This window comes from Anguilla rostrata, chromosome 2, assembly GCF_018555375.3.
Source record: "Anguilla rostrata isolate EN2019 chromosome 2, ASM1855537v3, whole genome shotgun sequence".
Classification (NCBI taxonomy): Eukaryota; Metazoa; Chordata; class Actinopteri; order Anguilliformes; family Anguillidae; genus Anguilla; species Anguilla rostrata.
Genome location: NC_057934.1, coordinates 29,437,967 through 29,460,324, shown reverse-complemented (window position 1 = coordinate 29,460,324; position 22,358 = coordinate 29,437,967). Strand labels below are relative to the sequence as shown.

The window sequence follows — 22,358 nt, the reverse complement described above, 5'->3', positions numbered from 1 at the left end:
ATCAAGCATTGGGCTAAAGATCAATTCTCATGTCAGAACACATTGACAGAAAAGCATAAATCTGGTTTAAGGCTATTCAGAACTCCCTAACTTTTTTTGGTTTCCTGCAGTTGCAGAGACATGTTATTGAATTTTTTGTGGTAGAGGCATTGTTTCTGTTTTGCCTCCTCAAAGTTTTTGCGGAACAACCCCACCATCATCATCATCGTCCACTCCTGAGAACGTATCTGACCGGGTATGCTCTCTGAATTTTTTGCTCGGGGTTTGGCAGATTGGAAACTGTTTTTTCTCATTTTTCTTTCTTGTAGTAGGGCCAAGAGGTTTTTTTTTTTTTTTTTGGCTTCTTCTGCAGCTTTTCTGATTTGTCTGGAAACATAAGCATAATTGGAAAAGGCATCACAGTGTAATACAAGACCCGCATACAAACAAACCAAACAAACAAAGCATTGTGAAAGCAATATATGGTTATTGGATAGATTAATACCATGATTGGAGCCTGATATTATCACCTGATATTGGGATATTATTTTACCTTTGTCAAGCAAAACTCTGGTTGGTAGTTCTATTTGGACCGTTGCTAACGCCGCTGAAGTTGGCGCCCGATTCGAACTTTCCGGTCCACCTTAAATCGGTTGCGTTATATGATTGGACGGATTCGCGGTCTTCCTTACGTATTTGCAGAGGTTATAATTTGCTTCTAAAAGAGAGATGGATCAAGAGAGAAATTGAACAAAGGTGGTAATGAGAATTAAAAATAAAAAAAAACTATTTTTAATTATGTTACATTCACTTCTCATGTCTTTTAAGGCTGTACTGTGGACAGATCAGTGTCACGCATTTTGTTTTCTCCTCAAAATCTAATAGTCTCACCATTGCATCAGGTGTGTTTGAGAGAACAGGAAATAATGCACATCTGAAATGTTGTGGACAAAAAAAATCACTGCACCATATTCAAATAAAACTCCAAGCTGTCTATATAAACAAATATGAATAAAATCCTACTGACATATTAAATTTTGATAAGAAATGGCCATCTAAGTCTGAAAATTTGACATTTAATTATGACAGAAGGGCTCCTTTTACTATTGCATTTTTTAATAATCCCACCTTAAACTTTCCATGTAATCCAACAGACGGCAATTGAAAAATATGAACGTTTGGACAAGAATTTCTCTCCAAATATAAAAGTTGACAATTCTGACACTTGTTCCTGGCAGAATGGGTCCTGGTCTAAATCATAACCCATTTCTATGAAATTTTACTGTAGAAATTTTTAATAATCCAACTGTCAGGGTGCAGTGGAGGGTTAGGACCCAAATGCGGAGGGGAAAAACTCAACTCCAAAAGGGTAAGCACAAAAGACTTTACTAACACAGGACAAAAAGGGAACAAAAAGCCTCGCAGGGCAACTCTTCAGAACAAAGGAAACTTCAGAACACTGAACAAAGAAAATCCCAAATCCAAAAGCACGTGGAAACCGAACATGGCAGGTACACACTGGGCAGGAACATGATCAAAGACGCGCAACCAAACGACCAACAAACACCGACAAACCAACAAGGATCCAGCCCTGAGTTCAGGAGACGGGAAACTTAAATAGGCCACGACACAGACGAGACACAGGAGGGCACAATGAACAATCAGGCCACAGAGAGGGAAGGGAAAACGAGACAGCCAGAAAACAATGATTAGACAATTGAAAACAATCATACAATTAAACGGGGGAGCAGGACACAAAACAGAAGTGCCGCCATCTGGCTGCCCAACAAGGGAAACACAGACAGGAAAACACAGAACCATGACACCAACTTCAAACTTTCCATGTAATCCAATAGAGCAGTGGTGTCAAACTCGTGCCATGGAGGGCCGTGTGTATGCAGGTTTTCATTCCAACCAATTAATGCTGCCTTAATTGAGTCCAATTACTCATTCAGCCATATGCGTTTAACTGCATTGAAGCACAGAATATAAGAAAATTTTTATTTAGACAATGCGGGTCACCATAGACGTCGGGTCACCATTGTGCACAAACCTGCATCCCTAATTCAGCAAATAATTTAACTAATTATATAATCAAGATCTGAGGCTGGAATGAAAACCTGCATACACACGGCCCTCCATGGCGCGAGTTTGACACCACTGCAATAGAGGCTAACTGAAAAATATGAAAGTTTGAATAAGAATTTCTCTCCAAATATAAAAGTTCACAAAATTCTGACACTTGTTCCTAGCAGAAGGTGTCCTGGTCTACAACCTACCCCATTTATGTAAAATTTTACTGTAGCAATTTTTAATAACCCCACTTCAAACTTTCCATGCAATCCAATAGACGCCAATTGAAAAACATGAAAATTTAGATAAGAATTTCTCCCCAAATGTAAAAGTTCACAAAATTCTGACACTTGTTCCTAGCAGAAGGGGTCCTGGTCTACAACCTACCCCATTTCTGTGAAATCTTACTGTAGCATTTTTTAATAATCCCACTTAAAACTTTCAATGTAATCCAATAGACGCCAATTGAAAAATATGAATGTTTGGACAATAATTTCTCTCCAAATGTAAAAATTCACAAAATTCTGACGCATGTTCTTGGCAGATGGGTTCCTGGCCTACATACTACCCCATTTCTGTGAAATTTTACTGTAGCATTTTTTAATAATCCCACTTCAAACATTAAATGTAATCTAATGCAGGCTAATATAAAAGAGTAAAGTTTTGGATTGGAATTTCTCCCCACATTTGTGTGCATGTCAATACAGCCATATTGAAAAAATCTTTTGGATTGCAATTTCTTCTGAAGATTTTAATGCCTCAAAATGTTGGCATTTGATTACCACCGATGATGTCCTGCTGTATGTCTGCCCCTAACTGTGAAACTATTTCTGTGCTGTTTTCAAATAAACCCACTCCAAAAGATCACTTCATTCAATATGGCTGTATTGACATGCACACAAAGTCTGTAGTGGGATTATTTGAAAATACACGCAATTGGGCTAGGATGTAGAACAGGACCCCTTCTATCATGAACAAGTATCAACAGTTTGAGACCTTTTTAATTTGGGAATTAAATTAATTTAATTTTCCTGAAAGGAAATCCTGTTGTCATCACGACCGTACAATTATGATGTGAAATAAACAATATAACTTATTAGTAACAAATCCAGTAATTTGACACTAGAAGTAGAAGGGCGCAAGCATGTTCCAGTTGAGTCGTGACGATATAAGCGTGCGTCGGAAGCATAGGGAGGATCGAGCGAGCGCTCTGAGCAGTTGCGTGCGCGTAGGAGGGTCGAGCGAGCGCTCGTTACAGCCCCGTGCTCGCGGGACTGCATTTGTGCTCGCGAGAATGCTTTTCCGTTCGCGGATACTGTTCTGTGCGCTTGCAGAGCACAAATGCTCTCTCACGAGGATGCTTTTCCGCTCATGCGCAACCTGGTTTTTATGTGCGCGGGTTTTGGCACTATATAAACGCCATATCCTTCCCAGTCGATGCTGTGAGCAGTTTTGGTCTGGAGTTCACAGACCGTGGGTGTCTGTTTCCAGATATTCGTTGAGCCTGTGATCCAGGGTCCTTGTTGTTTCAGCGATGTAGTGTTTCCCAGTGGTGTCACATGTGATGTCACACTCCAGTCTTCCTCCCTTGGGGCGGGGTCCTGGCTTTAGGGTGTACCAGCAGAGATCTTAAGATGTTGAGTGGTTTGTGGCTGGAAGATCAAGATATTTTGTAACAGTCTTTCATCTTTTTGTACCGATGATTCAAGCAAGAGAGTTTCATGCTCCAACTGTCAGTGACCTAACAATGCCTTTGCAGAAAATGAATGCAATTTTTACTTCCAGAACAAGGTATATCTAAAATAACTCCTCCCACTATGCAGTGCTATACCTTAAACATCACGCTCAGTGTGAAGGGGCCTTAAGAGTTGCAACTGACATTGTAACTGACAATGATGAACAAACTGTTTTCCAAAGTTACTCTAATGTACTTTTTGATTGAACACCCTCCAAAATACATTGTCAGAGGATGATTGTAGGAACACTGTTAATGTAATTTGTTATACTGCTGTACAATGTTTGAAGACTGAATGTGACAGGCCATATTGCCAGAAAGGCTAGAAAATATAGAGGCTTAAGGAGGCATGTAATTCATATACAAGGTAGATGACACATAATAATTTTATTAATGTGAATAATGAATGTACTGTATATTGCCATGGTAGAGATGCTATCAAGCAGATGTGGCTCTTGGGTAAATCTATCGTTGTTTCCGTCGCAGCACTTTCGACACAAGCAATATCGGAAGCGCTATCCTAAAATTTCTTCTTACCATGAAGAGTGCCTGACCCGCAACCGTAGTAATGTAAAATTATTTTTCCTGTTGGCACACGCTAAAATAGGAGCACTGTAGAGCCCTATAATGGGTCCATCTTGTCAAAGTTCCATTCAGTGTAAAACTGGCTACTCAAGTAGTAGGATAATAGGAAAGCACCTTATTCCCAAATTCCCCTCCTCAGACAGTGAGAATTCTTTTAAGAGCCCCAATCCTATAGACAAAATCCACAATGCATTATGCTATATCCTACGCTTGCTTAGACTTTAATGGATATGCTTAGGCCCACTTTGTAATTCAGTCAATCATATGTACATATTGCCTCTTGGGGTTCCTGTCAGTTTCCCCGCAAGATCCATACCGACCATAGGCGCCAGCTCTGTGGGTGCTGTAGGGCTGGAGCACCCCAATATTTCAGAGTTCAACATTTAAAAGTGAGCTACCATTAAAATATATATATTAAAATAAAATGTATAGCGCTGTTGCCAAAATATGTGCTTCCTGGAATGCCCACGCGAGTGGGTGCTCTTGGTCTGTTATCTTCTGTATCTTGTCCTAACTCTTGGTTAGTCCGCTCAGCTGTCATGACTGTAAATCACGTGATGACGGCAAAGGTAACAAAAAATGACTTGGCGCCTAATTAGCTAATAACACCAGGTAGTCTTGCTGCACTGGCAATAAAGGTTTATGTCATTTTAAAAAGGAACAACAAAAATGGATAAATTTGCTATATGGATATATGGATAAAAGAATACCAAAACTACCACCTGTTCAACCTCCTGCTAACCTAACTACCGACGATGAACACCGCATGGAGGATCGACTTGCCAACGCAAGTCAGCCGCAGCCGATACCTACAGAACAAGCCGGAACAGAAGCTAACATTAGGGAGGGCAACACGGAGCTTTAGAATGTCGCCAGCAGTGTATGCACGTGAGCTCGACAATACATTTCTCACAGAAAAGGTAGTGTCGGGTTTTTTTAGTTAATTACAGTGGTGAAGTGACAAGAATTAAGTGGTACTGTGCTGTTAGCCTTATTGATCGCAGTACAAGGTTAATGTGAAGTAGCTAGCACAATCGGACAGCACTAACCCATAAAAATGTACTTTGAACAGTACTTGCTCAATCAAACGGTGAATGTGAAAAACATTCAATTATAGTCAGCGGCACCAAAATTTTCTGTCACACCCTCAATAAACGGCAAAAGTCCCAGTAGAATATTGAATTAAATCTTTTAAAGTTATATATTTTCTGAAACGTTATCGATTCCGCTTGGCCACAGTGAGTAAAACTAAGCGATCTGAGCGTATAGTTGCTATGTAAATTACGTCAGAAGGATTCAACCTTGTTGTTTGCTACCTAAACTTCACAGTACACTCATTGCCGTTATCATGATTGTAGCAGGAAGTGTCTATTTTCAAAATCCATTTAAACCATTCACAAATGACCTGGGACTTTGAAGTTATAAGGCGGGATGTATCAAGTGTCCAGTGAAAATATTGACCTGGCTATCAGTCAGAATTCTGAGAGAACCAACTGTCATAAATGAGCGCGTAAAATCAACCAGTTAGGGCTATTATGATGTCACTGATCAGAACCCCATAAATGTAAACAATCGAATATCCAGTGAAATCCACAAAAACAGCCAATATATCACATTAATATTCTTTATGTGCAATCGCTGTTCACAATATGTTAATTTAAGGCTAAACTGATATTTTAATGACAATACTTATGTTAATTTCCGGAATTACATTTTTCGATTGTCCTCTCTACTAACATTGGACCTCCATCACGCAAAAAAGGGAGAACACATGTTTTTAATAAGACATCGGAATACGGAACATACAATTTTTCTTTAAATGTGGACATTTTGTGCAAGAATTGCAACAAAAAATAAACGCTGTCGTTTTGATTTGTTGTGATTGATAAAATAAAGGCAGTACATTTTCTTTAAAACGAACACCCCCAGTCATTTTTAAAAGTTGGCACCTGTGATACCGACCAGTACAAATGGTTCAGACACCTGAGCAGTTCCAAAAGATTTAGAAGTGGACAATGGCATATTGGGAACTTCATATACAAAGAGGCATGAATACATGAAGCTTACTTAAACTGGGATGTATTTTGGGTTGTCTGATGTTCTTCTGGCATTGAGGGGAGTTCAGGAATAAGGTTGTCCTATTTCCATACATTTTCAATGATTTCTCAGTAATAACATGTTCGCCTGTGCAGACAGTTTCATTAACCCAAGAACATGGCTGGTGCTCATTTAACTTTACTAATATACTAACTACGGATGAATTATTCTTGAACTTCTTTAGAACTTTTAGTATATCAAGTATAGCTACTCACGTAAGCTCCAGAAAATGATACTAAATTACTGAACTAGTAGGCTATTAAGCCACTAATTCTGACTGGATTTTTAGCCTAATTAAGTCACTTTTGAATTTTATTAACTAAAACATGAGCCAGTTTAGGCCCAAAGTTGTCAAAGTCAGACTAGTGGGTTTATATTTTAAATTCACATGTAGCCAGTTTACAGTTTAGTTTTTTTCTTTTCTTTTTATTTCACTGAATGGTTTGATGAGTATGAAAATGGTATGAATCATACGCCATGGCCTTCACAGTCACTAGATCTCAACCAAATTGAACACCTATGGGAGATTTTGGACCGACGGGTTAGACAGTACTCTTCACCGCCATCCTCAAAACACAAACTGAGGGAATATCTTTTGGAAGAATGGTGTTCCATCCCTCCAATAGAGTTCCAGAGATTAGTAGAATCTATGCCTTCTATAGATTGTAGAATCTATAACGAGTGGCAGTGTGTATAATGGGTTGGCCGGCTGTACTGCCAGCAGGGTGTTGTGATGTGTCTAGTGCAGTCTGCTATGTGAGCCATTGCATGTAGGGATGCCTGCAATCTCCCTCCTTCAGCTTCTGCCACTGGCCACCCCAGGAAGCAGTGTGTAAGTCTTCTGTGGTCAGTAAATAGCCTCTCCCTCACCAAGACTCCTACTACTCCTCCTTGTGGCAGCCCATGGTAACTGGGGTTTCGCGACCCCAGGCTGAATCAGTAGGGGATCTCGGAGCTGCAGTGGTCCCTAGAGGTGTTCCACCAACCACTGCCCCACTGCCACGTGGGTTAACCATTGGAAGGTACGATGGCTAGGGGAGTAAACCCTGAGCTCAAATCTGCAGTTGGGGATAGGCAGAGGTGGAGTCCAGCAGACCGGACCACCAGCAGTTCCCTGCAGCTCCAGCCAGATGAAGGTTGTCATGAGTTTCCTCATGCCACTGGAAGTATGTCTGGTGGAGTGAAGATGATGGGAGTGAGGACTGCACACCCTCACCCTAATCCTTTCCTTGCGCAAGCCCCTTGGCTCCACCCCCCCCCCCAAAGCCCTGTGGTAATATGGAATGGTGGCAGGTGCAGGCCAAGGATGTGGCTGGAAATGCCTAGCCAAACCATGCACACAGGCGGCAATGGAGTGATGGTCATTGAGATTGTGGGACGGAGCAGCGCGTCACCTCAGCAGCTTCCATTGCGTCTAAGCAGCCCCACATTGCTCACCCCTGGTGGGGAAGGACCTAGAAAAGGTGGTCCAAAAATGATCTGCTCCCCCAACTCTGGACGGTAAGCCGCAACTATCGGAGCATCCCTCTCTGCGGTCGAAGAATCAGAAAAAATATTTACTTGCACATCGCTTCATGGAATGTCCGCACACTCTTGGATATGGCTGAAACACTTGACAGGCCCCGCTATAGAACAGCACTTGTGGCCCTTGAGCTTGCGAAGTATAATATTGACATCGCAGCACTCAGCGAGACCAGCTACATGGAGAGGACTCCCTGACAGAAGTTGGTGCGGGGTACACCTTCTTCTGGAAAGGGATCCCTGAAGGCACACGCCGCCTCCACGGAGTGGGCTTCGCTGTGAAGACCCATCTGCTGCAGCGCATTCCAGAATCCCCCACCCGCATCAACAAAAGGCTGATGACATGGCGCATTCCCCTTACAAAGGACGCTTTGCCACCCTCATCAGTGCTTACGCACCAACCCTGGAAGTAGAGAATAGCATCAAAGACGACTTTTACAAAGGTCTTGACTCCATCATCCAGAAAACCCCGGCTACAGATAAACTGATACTCATGGGAGACTTCAATGCTAGAGTGGGCACAGAGCATCTCGTATGGAGTAAAGTACTTAGCCAGCATGGAGTGGGAAAATTGAACAGCAATGGGCTCCGGCTCCTCTCCCTCTGTGCGGAACATCGCCTGGTCATTACCAATGCCACGTTCCAGATGAAGAACAGGCTCAAAACCACCTGGCAACACCCCTGCTCTAAACACTGGCACCTTCTGAATTACATCATTATCCGTCAAAAGGACAGACAGGATGTTCTTACCACCCAAGTTATGCGCAGGGCTGAATGTTGGACTGATCATCTTATGGTCAGATCCAAACTCCTCATAGATATTCAACCCCGTCGCCCAAAGAGAGCCCCAAACAGAAAACTCAACTGCACAGCACTGAACAACCCCACCACCACAGGCAACCTCCGATGGCCCTTTGCAAGAAACCTTCATCAAGTTCCGGAGAAATCCACTGATTGGTCAGCTCTGCACACAGCTATCCACAGTGCAACCTTGGAAGCAAGAAAACGTCACCAGGACTGGTTTGATAACAACTCTGCCGAAATACAGTCATCCTACAAACAAAACATGAAGCCCACCAAGCTCTCCTGTCCAACCCTGGATCCTCCACCCTGAAAGCCACTTTTGCTGAGGCAAGAGCTGCGACCCAGCATGCTCTCCGGATCATGGAAGACACCTGGTGGTTTCAGAAGGCACAAGAAGTCAAAAACTTTGCAGACTGCACCAACACCCAGGGCTTCTATGATGCCATCAAAGCCCTATATGGCCCCAGAAAGCAAACTAATGCCCCTGTCCGATCAGCACATGGGGACACTCTTCTCAAGGACCGTCATGAGATCCTTGGTCGCTGGGCGGATCACTTTGAGACCCTCCTCAACCACACTAACCCTGTTGATCTTCATATCTTCAAAAAACTTCCAGATCTCCCACTAATCCTGCATCTCGACACTCTGCCACAGTTCTTTGAAACCTGACAAGCCATTAGGGGCTTGAAGAACAACAAAAGTGCAGGACCTGATGGCATCCTGGCAGAGGTCTTCAAACATGGGGGGCTACCTCCTCACACGCCGCCTACACCTCCTGATTACAAACATCTGGAAGTCCGACAGGACTGGAAGGATGCCAACATTGTGGTCATTTATAAACAGAAGGGGGACAGAGCAGTTTGTGGGAAAGCCAGGGAATATCTCTCCTCCCCACTGCAGGGAAAGTGCTGGCAAAAATCATGCTCAACAGCCTGGTGGAACATATTTCGGAAAGTGCTCTTCCAGAAACACAATGTGGTTTCTAGAAGTCTAGATCCACTACCGACATGATCTTTGTCTTACGGCAGCTACTTGAGAAGAGCAGAGAGCAGCGCAAAGATCTGTACATAGCCTTCATCGATCTTAGCAAAGCCTTTGATACCATAAACCCTGAGATTCTCTGGAAACAGCTCTCCAAACTTGGGGTACCACCCAAGTTTCTCTCCATCCTGCAGCAACTGCATGATGGGATGCAAGCCAGAGTCCTCACGGGAGGACTCCAGTCAGAGTCCTTCAAGGTCGACGTTGGGGTGAAGCAAGGCTGTGTCTTGGCACTGGTCTTGTTCAGTCTCCTCCTCTCAGCCATCACCCACCTCTTCCATCATGCCCTGGGACACAGAGATGGAGTTCACCTGGAGTACCGCCTTGACGGAAGTCTATTTAACATCCGACGGCTCCAGGCTCATACAAAGACAAAGACCTGCCAAATCTTTGAGCTTTAGTATGCAGATGACTGCGCTGTCTTGGCACATAGCCCAGAGTCCATGCAGCATGCCCTAAACACAATTTCTGGCCTATACCAGTCCTTTGGTCTCCAGGTCAACATTCAAAAAACTGAAGTCATGGTACAATTCACTATTCAACCTCCTTCACCCCCAGCTTACAAATCAATGGTGTTCCACTTAAAGTAGTGGGCCAGTTCACCTATCTTGGCTCCACACTCTCCTCAAACTGCTCCCTTGACACTGAGATAAACAGCCGCATCAACAAAGCTTTGTCAGCCTTTGGGCGCCTCAGCAGAAGGGTTTTTGAGAACAAAAACCTGAAGATCAGCACCAAGGTTGCCACATACAATGCGGTATGTGCCTCCACTCTGCTCTATGGGGCAGAAACGTGGACCCCATACAGACGGCACATCACAAACTTGGAGGCCTTCCACATCCAATGCCTTCAAAAGATCCTCGGCCTGTCTGGGGAAGATCGAATCCCCCATACAGAGATTCTTTCCATGACCAACTCCATCTGCATGGAAGCAGCAGTGGCAAAAAAACATCTTCGCTGGATAGGGCATACCATCTGCATGCCTGACCACCGCCTACCCCACCAAGCCCTTTACACCGCAAAACGGGCCGCTGGCGGACAAAAGAGGCGCTACAAGGACTACACGAAAGACCTCCTGAAGCACTGCAACATAAACTCCACCCATCTGGAACCTCTGACACTCGATAGATCGGCCTGGCAGGTCACCTGTGCCAGGGTGAGCGAACAATTACATTACACCATCCAACAGAGGAGGACCGAAAGATGTACCCAATGATATCAGAGGGCTGCCGGCATTACCCCAACATCTTGGCTCTCTTGCCAGGTTTGATTCCTGGTTAGGACACTGCCGTTGTACCCTTGAGCAAGGTACTTAACTTGCAGAACCTTTGTATATATCCAGCCGTTTAAATAAATGCCATGTAAAAGTTTTGTAAGTCGCTCTGGATAAAAGCATCTGCTAAATGCCTGTAATGTAATGTATGCCAAGGCACATTGAAGCTGTTCTGGCAGCTCATGGTGGCCCAAAAACTTAATAAGATGCTTTATGTTGGTTTTTCCTTTGATTTGTCACCCATCTGTACAGTATGTCCAGCAGTGGCACCGAGCCAACTGCGCTAAAATTATGAAATTTATTCAATGCTGGAATTTTGGATTTCTGACTATTTGATTTCTGAAATGGCACAGCATTCCTCCATACACTCACTTGTGCTTTAGCTGATTTCTCGTATTCATAACCCACAACTCTACCAATATGCCTATCAGTTTAGTAGCCTACTTCTTTTACTTCTAAATTGCCTTTTGAGTTAATTTTGTTAAAAGGACACAAGGTTGTCGATATTATTTTCAAAAAGGTTAAAATGTGCATGCTGCTGTTTTCATTTGGATAGATTTGTGAAACATGGCCCTATTATTTTCGCTTTGAATTTTGTCAACATTGCTGTGTGCTCTACATAAAATGATCCAACAAGTGAGACGTGCACTAGTCATAGCAGAGAAAAAAGCTGGGTAATGTTAGAAGAAAAAAAAGCTAATTCAGCCTAGGGTACTACTGGGCTGTTGATAGCCTAAAGAAGTCTAAATTGTTGGTGATAAAAGTGGTGCCTTATTGAAATCATGTTATAAAATAATAACATATGATACCTAATGCCCAGCATATACAGTTGAGGCCAAAAGTTTACATACACCTAAGCTAAGACATTCAAACTCAATTTCTCACAACTCCACACATTTCAATTAGAATATCTAATTTATTTCTATAAGAGGTCATCTCAAAATAATAGCTTAGAGACAGATGTATTTCCGCTTGTATGTACTATATCAGATTTTCAGTGGGTCAAAAGTTTACATACACTTTGTTAGTATTTGGTGGCATTGCCTTTTAATTGCTGAACTTGAACCAAACGCTTGGGGTAGCCTTCCACAAGCTTCTCACAATACTTTGCCGGAATTTTTGCCCATTCCTCTTGACAGAACAGATGTAACTCAGTCAGGTTTGTGGGCCTCTTTGCTTGGACATGCTTTTTCAGTTCAGTCCACAAATTTCCTATGGGATTCAGGTCAGGGCTTTGTGATGGCCACTCCAATACTTTCACTTTGTTGTCTTTAAGCCATTTTGTTACAACTTTGGAGGTGTGCTTAGGATAACTGTCCTGCTGGAAGACCCAGCTGCGACCACGTTTTAACTTTCTAGCTGATGTCTTGAGGTGTTGGTTCAGTATTTCTAGATAATCCTCCTTCCTCATGATGCCATCTATTTTCTGAAGTTCACTAGTCCCGGAAAACACCTCCACAATATGATGCTGCCACCCTCATGCTTCACAGTTGGGATGTTGTTCTTCGGATTAAAAGCCTCACCCTTCTTCCTCCATACATAGCGCTGATCATTATGGCCAAACAGGTAAATTTTGGTTTCATCTGACCAGAGAACACTCCTCCAAATGGCTAGGTCTTCGTCCTGGTGATCACCTGCAAACTTAATTCTGGCTTTTTTATGCCGGTCTTGGAGTAGGGGCTTCTTCCTTGCTCAACAGCCTTTCAGGCCATGGTATCAAGGGCAAAAGGGCAGTGGCTCTAAAGGTAGGCCCTTAAATACAGCCACAGGTGTAATTAGCTCCCAATTAACTCATAATTATGGCAACTGGCCAATCAGAAGCCTTTAAAAAGTCATTACATCAATTTCTGGAATCTTCCAGACTGTTGAAAGAGACCTGTTCAAAGTAGAGGCCCTAATTGACTTGCTAAAAGAAATGTATGGTATTATGAAATGTGCAGTTGTGAAAAACTGAGTTTGAATATTTTTAGCCTAGGTGTATGTAAACTTCTGCCCTCAACTGTAGATCAGGACCCCTTCTGTCATAAACAAGTGTCAAAAGTTTGAGAACTTTTAATTTTGGAAATATATTCCAAACCAAAATGTTACTTTTTTATAATAGCTTGTATTGAATTGCATAGAAGGTTTGAAGTGGGACTACTCACAAACGTTACTGTAAAATTCCACAGAAATGGGGTAGGATGTAGACCAGGACCCCTCCTGCCAGGAACAAGTGTCAGAAGTTTGAGACCTTTTAATTATCAGAAGATATTCCAATTCAAAATTTCACTTTTCTCAATTGGCTTCCATTGGATTACACAGAAGGTTTTAAGTGGAATTTTTCAAAATTGCTACAGTAAAATTTCACAGAAATGGGGTAGGGTGTAGACCACCATCTGTTATGAACAAGTGTCAAAACTTCGAGAACTTTAAAATTTCAGGAGATATTCTAATCCAAATTTTCACTTTTCTCAATTGCGTTGCATTGGATAATAATAATAATAATAATAATAATAATAATAAATGTATTTTATATAGCGCTTTACAATATGCTTTACAATAAATGGTACATACATACAATTAAAACATACAATTAAAAAAAAAAAATTATAAATGATAAATTTCCGGAGATATTCCAATCCAAAATGTTTCTTTTTTTCCCACTCAGCCTGTACTGGATTACATATTTAGGGTGGGATTATTTAAAAACGCTTCGGGAATATTTCACCCAAATCAGGTCAGTACTACTTCAGGACCCCTTCTGTCATAATTAAATGTCAAATTTTGAGACCTTCAAATTTTGAGGAGAAATGGCCATCTAATATGTCAATTTTTCAATAGGATTTTATTACTGTATTTGTTTATATAGACAGTTTGGAGTTTTATTTGCACATGGTATAGTGATATCTCATAAAAAACACGTTTTCAACGTACAAATGCCAAGTTACTCACACATACAAGACCAGTCCAGGCCTGCCATTAAAAGTATTGATATCAAAATGACGCCAAGTTACAATACTACAAACAATATAGGCAATATAATATATCTTCCCTCACCGAAATTAAATATACGCAGTGTATACGTTCGGAGAACGGTGGGTAGATATGGTGCAAAAGCAATAATTGAGAAGTAGTAGACAATTATTAGTGAGGGTGAAAGCAGGTTAAAGAAACATGTCCCTAGCTGGGCTTGAACCTAAGACCCCATATTCCCAAGACTGTAACCTTACCCACTAGACCACAGGCAGAGTAGCTATTTAAACTGGAAATGTTTCAGAGTAAAAAGGTATGGGTATTTTCCGTGTGTATGCGAGTTTTTGATTGGGTCGTGTAGGTGAATATTTGGCTGATGTCGGTAAAATGTCCAATGGGGAGACATGTTGTTAGTGGGATTGGCGGCAGGAAAAATAAGAATGAGAAGAAGAAGAAGAAGAAGAAGAAAGAGAAGAAGAAGAAGAAGGAGAAAACACAAAATCCCCTTAGTTTGGGGCTTTATTGTGTGGACATGTGAAGTTGTTTATGAAATCTGTCTGTTGAAATGGGGTCAGAATGTACAGAATTTTATGTTTTTAAGGGCTGAGTGTCTGTGGCTGTTGTGGTTATTTCTGTGGGGAACCCTGAAAAGTGCCAAACTCTCGGTGCTGTATAGGTATGGGGCATGCCCCCGCCAAGGCGTAACTATTTCATCCACACCATTTCAGATGTATATTATTTCCTGGTCTCTCATACACACGTGATGCAATGTTGAGACTATTAGATTTTGAGGAGAAAACAAAATGTGTGTTACTTGGGTACCTGATCTTTCCATATTACTGCCTTAAAAGACATGTGAAGTGAACGTAACATAATAAAAAATAACAATAAAAGTTTTTATTCACATTATCACCATTTTTCAATTTCTCCCTTGAGCGTATCTCACTTTTAGAAGCAAATTATAAAAAGGGTCTGGCTGCAGCAGACTGGGGAACCTCCACGCTGGGGACCGGAAGCTCGTGACCTCCATGTGAAGGACCCAATGAACTAATGGAAGGACCGGATTAATGTAACCTCTACACCACAAACGGAACTTACGTGAGTTGACCCGAACAAACTTCGTATACAGTTAATTGGAGTGGAGTTTGACGACGGGAAATGAACGGAACAAACAACAGAACCATTGAAAGGGAAAGGTGAAGAAGGTAGGTTTCTTGAACATACAAAGCTGAAGTCGAGAGAATCAATATTTTATTACTTTCAGTAATTTTAATATAACATATTAGGATGGAAGCTATTTTATAATGCTTTGGTAAGTGGATATCGTCTGCAGATGCTGGCTGAACATTTGTTAGCCTTGGTCATTGCTACTCGGTGTTGCTTGATCAAATGAGTGCGGGCGAATATACGACATGTTGATGACAATAATAAGGTTAGCTAGATGTTCTGTTTATTTGAATTATACAGCCTTTCCCCCAAAAACCTTTAATGCCCTCCTTATAAGTGGTCATCAATTTATGATGCCGAACTCATGTTTACTTAAACTGTTTTCTTTGTTTACATTGGCTATTTGTTTGTTGCGCCACAGTGACATTGTTTGGTGGCACATTAGGTTGAACATTGGAAGGAATATCCTGACATTTATTCAGCCAATAATAAATTACCTTTATTTCCAAATATCTTTGATTGTCATATTTAGTCGTTGGGGGTGCCTACACCCCTGGTTAGGAATCATAGGTTTTAATCCAAACTTAACATATTTTTATTATGTAAACAAATTATTAGCCCCATGCTGTGAAGTGATATAATGACCACTGTTCTTGTAATTACAATTTGGAACACATAAACGTTACTGTAAATAGTATTTAAATCTATATCTTTTTTTACATGCATATATCCATATGGAATGATGGCTCTCCATCAACAATTGAAGAATGCAACATGTGCTGTGGACACTTATTCCACTGCCTGCTATGCCCAACCTTCAAACCAACAAAGAAGGCAAATATTCAGAGGTGTGTGGACGTAAATGCAAAACAGTGCATTACAAAGGTATGCTGATGTTAAACCCATATTCCAATCTATTTGAAATGACACAAATTCTGCCTAGCCTGTTCAAACATCAGAATTTTTTTTTACTCTACATATTGTTTATGCCCTGCACCTGAACAAATTGGATGTGCCCATTCTACTGTACCATCTCCTTTGTGAGCTAAGAAGTTCCGTTCAGCTGATTACATCAGAATCTGTACTACTGGCATTTTATGATGACTTAAAATGTACAATATTGTTAATCAGAAATTATATCTGGGTGGGTAAATTGGTGGATATTGTGGAAGTATGCTTCTCCTTCATTCTTTTAATGTTTTTAAATTTATTCTTATTAAAGATTGTACTGATCAAGAATATATTTAAATGTATGTGATTATGGGAAGATCAATGAAGAACAGCAGGTATTCTGTGTTATGTCTAAGAATTTGTAACTAAGGAAAGACAGTGGCCTCCTTGTACACTGATGCATACTACCTAGAGAATCTTTGAACCCCAGTTGCAGGAGGAAAAATTCTAAACATTTATTTAGTGGAATTTTGTTGGGAAACAGTCTTGTGCAGAAGACCTTTGAGTTGCAAGAGAAGAGAACGGATACTGACCTAGAAAGAACTGATGTGCTATATCTAGTAATTGTATAGATTATATACTATTAAAATAAAGGAATGAAAATCAAAGTATTAAAAGCAACGGTAATGATATAAACATAGTCTTTTAGAACATGGTGTTGTGTATATGAGTTAAATATTTCATTTGGATTACAGCATGTATTGAATGCATTTAAATTGCATGTACTTTGGAACTGGAAGATTAAACAATTGTTAATCATGAGAACAAATACTTGTTATTCAAGTCCTGCATATACATTCCTCTCTAAGTGTGTGTAGTGAAATATCTGTCATTGATTAAAATTGAAGATTATATAATAGTTATTGTTAAACTAACTGGTGTAACATAAATTTGACCTAGGCTGGGATTGGTTATTTTAAAGGGAAGATACATCAGGGTAGGAGGAGATCTGGTTGTATAAAACGGATGTAAAACATAATTCGAGGAAGCTCTCTGTGGGTCTTTATGGTACTGGAGACCTCCCGTAGACCTACATACATGAACAGGATTATTGATTGAAAGAGAATAAAAAGATTATTAGAAGAAATCATAATTTCTAGTCTTTATTATTACATCACCGGCTCACCCATCGAACCTAAGAGGAGATTTTCCTCCACAATATGCTGTAGAACATAGTTTGTCATTAATTTATAAATATACCAGTATACACTGCGCTTGCACTGATGGTTTAATTGTGGTACGTATAGCACTGGCCTGATATGCATTCTTTGTTTGCAGTTTGCTTCTACCTGATCGCTTCCTGCATGTTAGCTGAGACAATCCTCTTGTCAGAGCAGATACCTACCTCCCCCGCTCTCAGAGCAAATCACCAAAAACTCTGTGGCCCCCACTACAACTGCCCCTCCATCCGTCTCCTTTTCCCCCTCCTTGACCAGTGTTTCTACCCATCCCCTCACCAAGGACTTTGTGGCCCATTTCACCAGGGGCCTTGCTGCCAATATCAAAAATGAGCCTATTTTGTTCACTGGGTACAAACATGCAAACAACTCATTTTTAGTCTCCTTAAACTGATAGTCCTATTCAAGCCTGCATGTAAATATAGTAATTTTTTTATGTTTTGTCAGGCTGCTGTATCCAGACATGCAGACCATTGAATGGGTGCAATGCTACAACTGTGAAGGGTGGCTCCACACAGACTGTGCTGGTCCATCCCATCCGCATTTGAGGGAAGGGACATTCTGTTGTGAAGCGAGCGACACCTGCAATAGATGAACATGTATACATTCATATATGCCATTCAGAGCTTTCACAGGGATTGTGCGTGTTTGTGGGAGAATTGGGAAGGTCTGTGGCATGTCTAGGTGGCTTTATATTGTATAAGGATGTTTTATATTGGAAAAACAAAGGTCAATGTTCTATTGTTTTAGAACAATTGAATTGCTGCACATGCATGGCATCCAGGGCCTGTTATCTGCAGATATCCAATGAAATAATATGAAATAAAAGTGATTCCTATTCTTAAACACATCTTATTTATTCTTAAAATAAATAAATAAGAACATTTGGACCATGTTTACATTGGACATGTACACTTGTTTTAAAGGTCATCATCAGGATCTTGGAAAAGAATGAGGGCTTCAGCTGCGATTTATACTTCTGTAAGATTAAAATGAGTTTAATCAAAAATATTCTCATTAGACATGAATACTTAAGTTGTTATAAACTCATTAATCATTAGAAATTATCAGTTGTATTCCATGAGAGATACCAGACTGATATATCGTAAATGCAGACAAACAGGTGTGAGAGTATTTCCAGAGAAGAGATAACAACTCCCTTTTAAGGTAAACAAAAGGTATTGTAGATGCGAGGGTAGGCAGGGATGTCTTAGGGTCACAGCATACTAAGATACTTATAAAAAATTATAGACTAGGCCTACTGTAAGGCTACAGTGAATAATGTATAATTAACTAAAAAGTAATTAAAATATGCATTATATATAATTTATACATTAAAACCCATGAAGCCAACATTACGTCCGGCTTATTATTAGCCTAGTACGGAGCACTAAGGGTGTTATCTTAACGTAGCTAAGTGCTGCTACATTGTAACCAGAGATTTATCAAAGTGGAATGCAATCATAAACGACTCTGTATACAAGTGGTAACACCTTACAAATCAGTGGTAATTGCATCAGTCCTTTGTTTACACACACCAGCTAGCCAGTGGCTAACCGCTGCCATCTTCACTTTCAAACAAACTTTTTCCTAAATAAAGGAGGCCAGGTGACTTCTATTCGTGGTGTGGAGGTTACGTGATTTCTGGTCCTTCCACTAGCTCATTGGGTCCTTCACATGGAGGTTGTGTGCTTTTGGTCCCCAGCATGGAGGTCCTCCTGATGGAGGTTGCCCAGCTTGCTGCAGGCAGGTTCTCTTGCAAATTATAGCCTTTGCAAACACATAAGGAAAACTGCAAAACCATCCAATCGTATAAGGCAACCGATTTAAGGTGGACCGGAATTTTCAAATCGGGAGCTGCGAATCGGGAGCCAACTTCAGAGTCGTTGGGGAAAGGAGGGGTAGCACAGTCTAGTTAGGTAAGGCTCCCTTTTGGATGGGCCATTAGCCCTTTTAGTTATAATTGAATTCTTCCTTATATTTTCTGAGTATATGTTTGGAGGGTTTTTGTTTTGTTGGTATTTATTTTATTTGGTTTTCTTATTTGTGAATGTATGTTTATTTGAGGGTATCTGTACCATAGCCCAGCTTGGGGAAGCAGCCATTTAGGGCTGCAGCATTGCACACTATAACACTCCTTTTTTGTAGACATAGTTGGAGGTAATCAGTAACGTTTAAACCATTGCATTCCATTCTTTGATGACATGCAAGTAATTGCTGTTTTGTCTCACTGCAGGAGCTTCTTTAAATGCGGCTCAGCCACTGTTTTCCCTAGACGTAAATATAGTTTATTCAAGTAATAATTGTAGTGTGCCTTACCACCATTTACTGTGCTGATGTGTGTTTTTTTTATTATGTACTTTAACTAAGTAATAGCTTGAGCCAACTGCAATAAGGAGGGGTTGGTGCTCCAGAGAGCGAGAGGGGGGCATCCCTATTAAATTAAATATATCACATATTTTCATATCATATTCATATTGTCATATCTTGTATATGTACATGTATCTGCTGTACTTTCAGCCACTACCACCACTTTAGCTATGATTTTAGGATACTCAACCAGAATATTTGTCCCTATTAGCTAAGCTATGGGCAACATGCAATATCATTCAGTAAGCTTCGGATTTTGTGTATTTCGTGCTTTAAGCCCCACTACCTTTTGCCGTGGGACACTGGTGGATATAATGGTGTGTGACTTTTCTATTTATCTTTAAAGTGTTTACTTATTCTTATTCCGGGTGAAGTGCAATACTGCGTTTAGTGAGTGTGAATAGATCCCATAGGTGTGCTTTAGTCACCAACTTAGCTGTGTTCATTGAAGTTCACATTAGTGCCTATCATTGTGTACTAATTTTGCTATTGCTAAAAAAACCTCTGGTGGTAGTGGAAGGCCATCTAGCCAGTGCATTTACTTGTCCTCTGTCCCATTGTGTAACTTGATCTTGCTCATTGGCCTTCGTGCCAGGTGATGATTTTTGCTCTTTTAAAAATAAATTCAAAATAAAGTCTTTCCCATTAAAGTGTTCAACAGGGTTCTCCTGCCTCTTAAAGTGGGAGTGGCATAGTCAAGTAGATTAACTGTGGGGCTAGCTAACGCCTCCTGATGGCCACATTACTTTGGTGTTTTGTAACCCCAATTAGATGCTGGCCTCTGAAAATAGCATTCTCTCAAATTGCCCCTTTTATGAGTCACTGATTCAAGGTGTACTGCCATAACACCTACACCGTTGTAAAGCTTAGACTCTTTGCACTGTGATGCAAAAAACCCTGTCTTGATTGGTAAAACTCCTATCTCATAAAAAACACATTTTCAACAAACAAAAATGCCAAGTTACTCATACATACAAGACATACACTGTCTCTAACTCATTCATTCAAACTGGCTAAATCTAGGCCTGCCATTAAAAATACTGACATCAAAATGAAGCCAAGTTACTGTACAACAAACAATATAGACTATGTTATAAATGATAAAATAGCATAATCATCGATCTGGGGTGTCAATTTCAGCCCTCCTTTGGGGAAGGGGACTGCCTTGTTTTTTATCTTATTATCATTAGTGCTTTAACCAATTGAGAAAGGGTTTGGATAAAAGTGTCGAGTCTACGATTTACAATGGTGTAGGTGTTGCAGCAGTACACCCTGAATCAATGACCAATGAAAGCAATAATCTAAGAGACTGGCATCTAATTGAGGTATAATACATTAACTAAAATTAAATAGCCACACTGTACATGGGCAGAAACTTGCATTTTGTATAATGTCACATTGGCCTGCAAATAACAAAATGAACATGAAGCCACTTAATGTTATTTTATGAGCCAACTAACGTTAGCTGCATCCACTAGCTAGCAAGCATTTGAATCTCCAATAGCAGGTTACGTCCAACTGTAAATATTTTATTGATAACACAATTATGAAAAAAAATCTCATTTACTAGTTCGCTATTTAAAGTATTTAAAAAATACTCCACTTATGTGGGAAGAAAATCATGATGGTGGAAAAAAAAACTCTGGAAAATATCTGGGAGACCCTTGTTTCAATTAAGATATTGAAATGAGCATGTGCAAAATAGTTGGCCAGGCCACGCTGAACTCTGACTGAAATATTCCTATTTTTCTAACAGCAATGTTTTAGTAAGTCTGGCTTTTAACAAGAAAATCAACCGTTGGAGCAGTTTATTTGATATAGTTCATGTGACTGTTTAATATTTTTTGTTCAACTTACTCCAAAATCACATTAAGACTAGCAATTTCAAGTTTTCTTTTTTACAGTGTGAACAAACTATCAAATGTGTAATTGTAGATGCATTCCACAAGCAACTCCCGTGGAGGAATTATGAAATTTATTGTTACCATGCAGATAAATTGTGTGATTTTTACCTGGCTAGATAATTCTATACATTAAAATGGTGAATAATAGTCATATGTTGCTAGCTCCCTAGTTACCACTCTATTATAAAATGCCTGAAGTGCTGCAAGATGGTAAACTAGTCATGCAGCTAAATGAAATAAAAAATAGTGTGTACAGAAAGCAAATGTCACTGGCTAGTTAGCTAGTTGTCCTTCAACAGTTACTACTGCTGAGCTGTCATAATAAGATGATACAATTATATCTAGTCAGCTGCCTAAACAAGCAAATAATAGTAGACATGTTGTCCCTCACCAATGAGGCAGTGTCACTTCCAATTTTATCTGGTGGGGGACAAATGTATGAATACAGTTGAGTCAAGCTTTTAATGGAATAGACTAATCTTAAGTAGTTAGTTAAAACTGCACAGGATTGGCAGTCCCCAAAAATGCAGAACAGTAGCATCTTCTGTTGACAAATGGCATGTAGGAAACTGCAGAACTTGGCAACACAACTACCCGGCCCCAGTTGCAAGCAGGAAAAGATGATAACATTGCAGTGAGTAAGAACTGCAACTCAGTAAAATAGATGCATATCATGTCTAACATTCAGCAAGTTGCATTTATAGGTAGCTAACATAAAAGCCTCAAAT

General features: G+C 40.4%; 1 protein-coding gene across 1 annotated transcript; it reads left to right on the top strand.

Annotated features, from left to right (window-relative positions):
• Nucleotides 1-7,970: 7,970 nt before the first annotated feature.
• Nucleotides 7,971-13,572, top strand: LOC135247710 (craniofacial development protein 2-like). The gene is given in 3 exon segments (XM_064321480.1): nt 7,971-8,162; nt 8,165-8,356; nt 8,359-13,572. Coding segments are annotated over 3 exon segments (1,032 nt in total). The 5' UTR covers nt 7,971-8,068; the 3' UTR covers nt 9,105-13,572.
• Nucleotides 13,573-22,358: the final 8,786 nt, after the last annotated feature.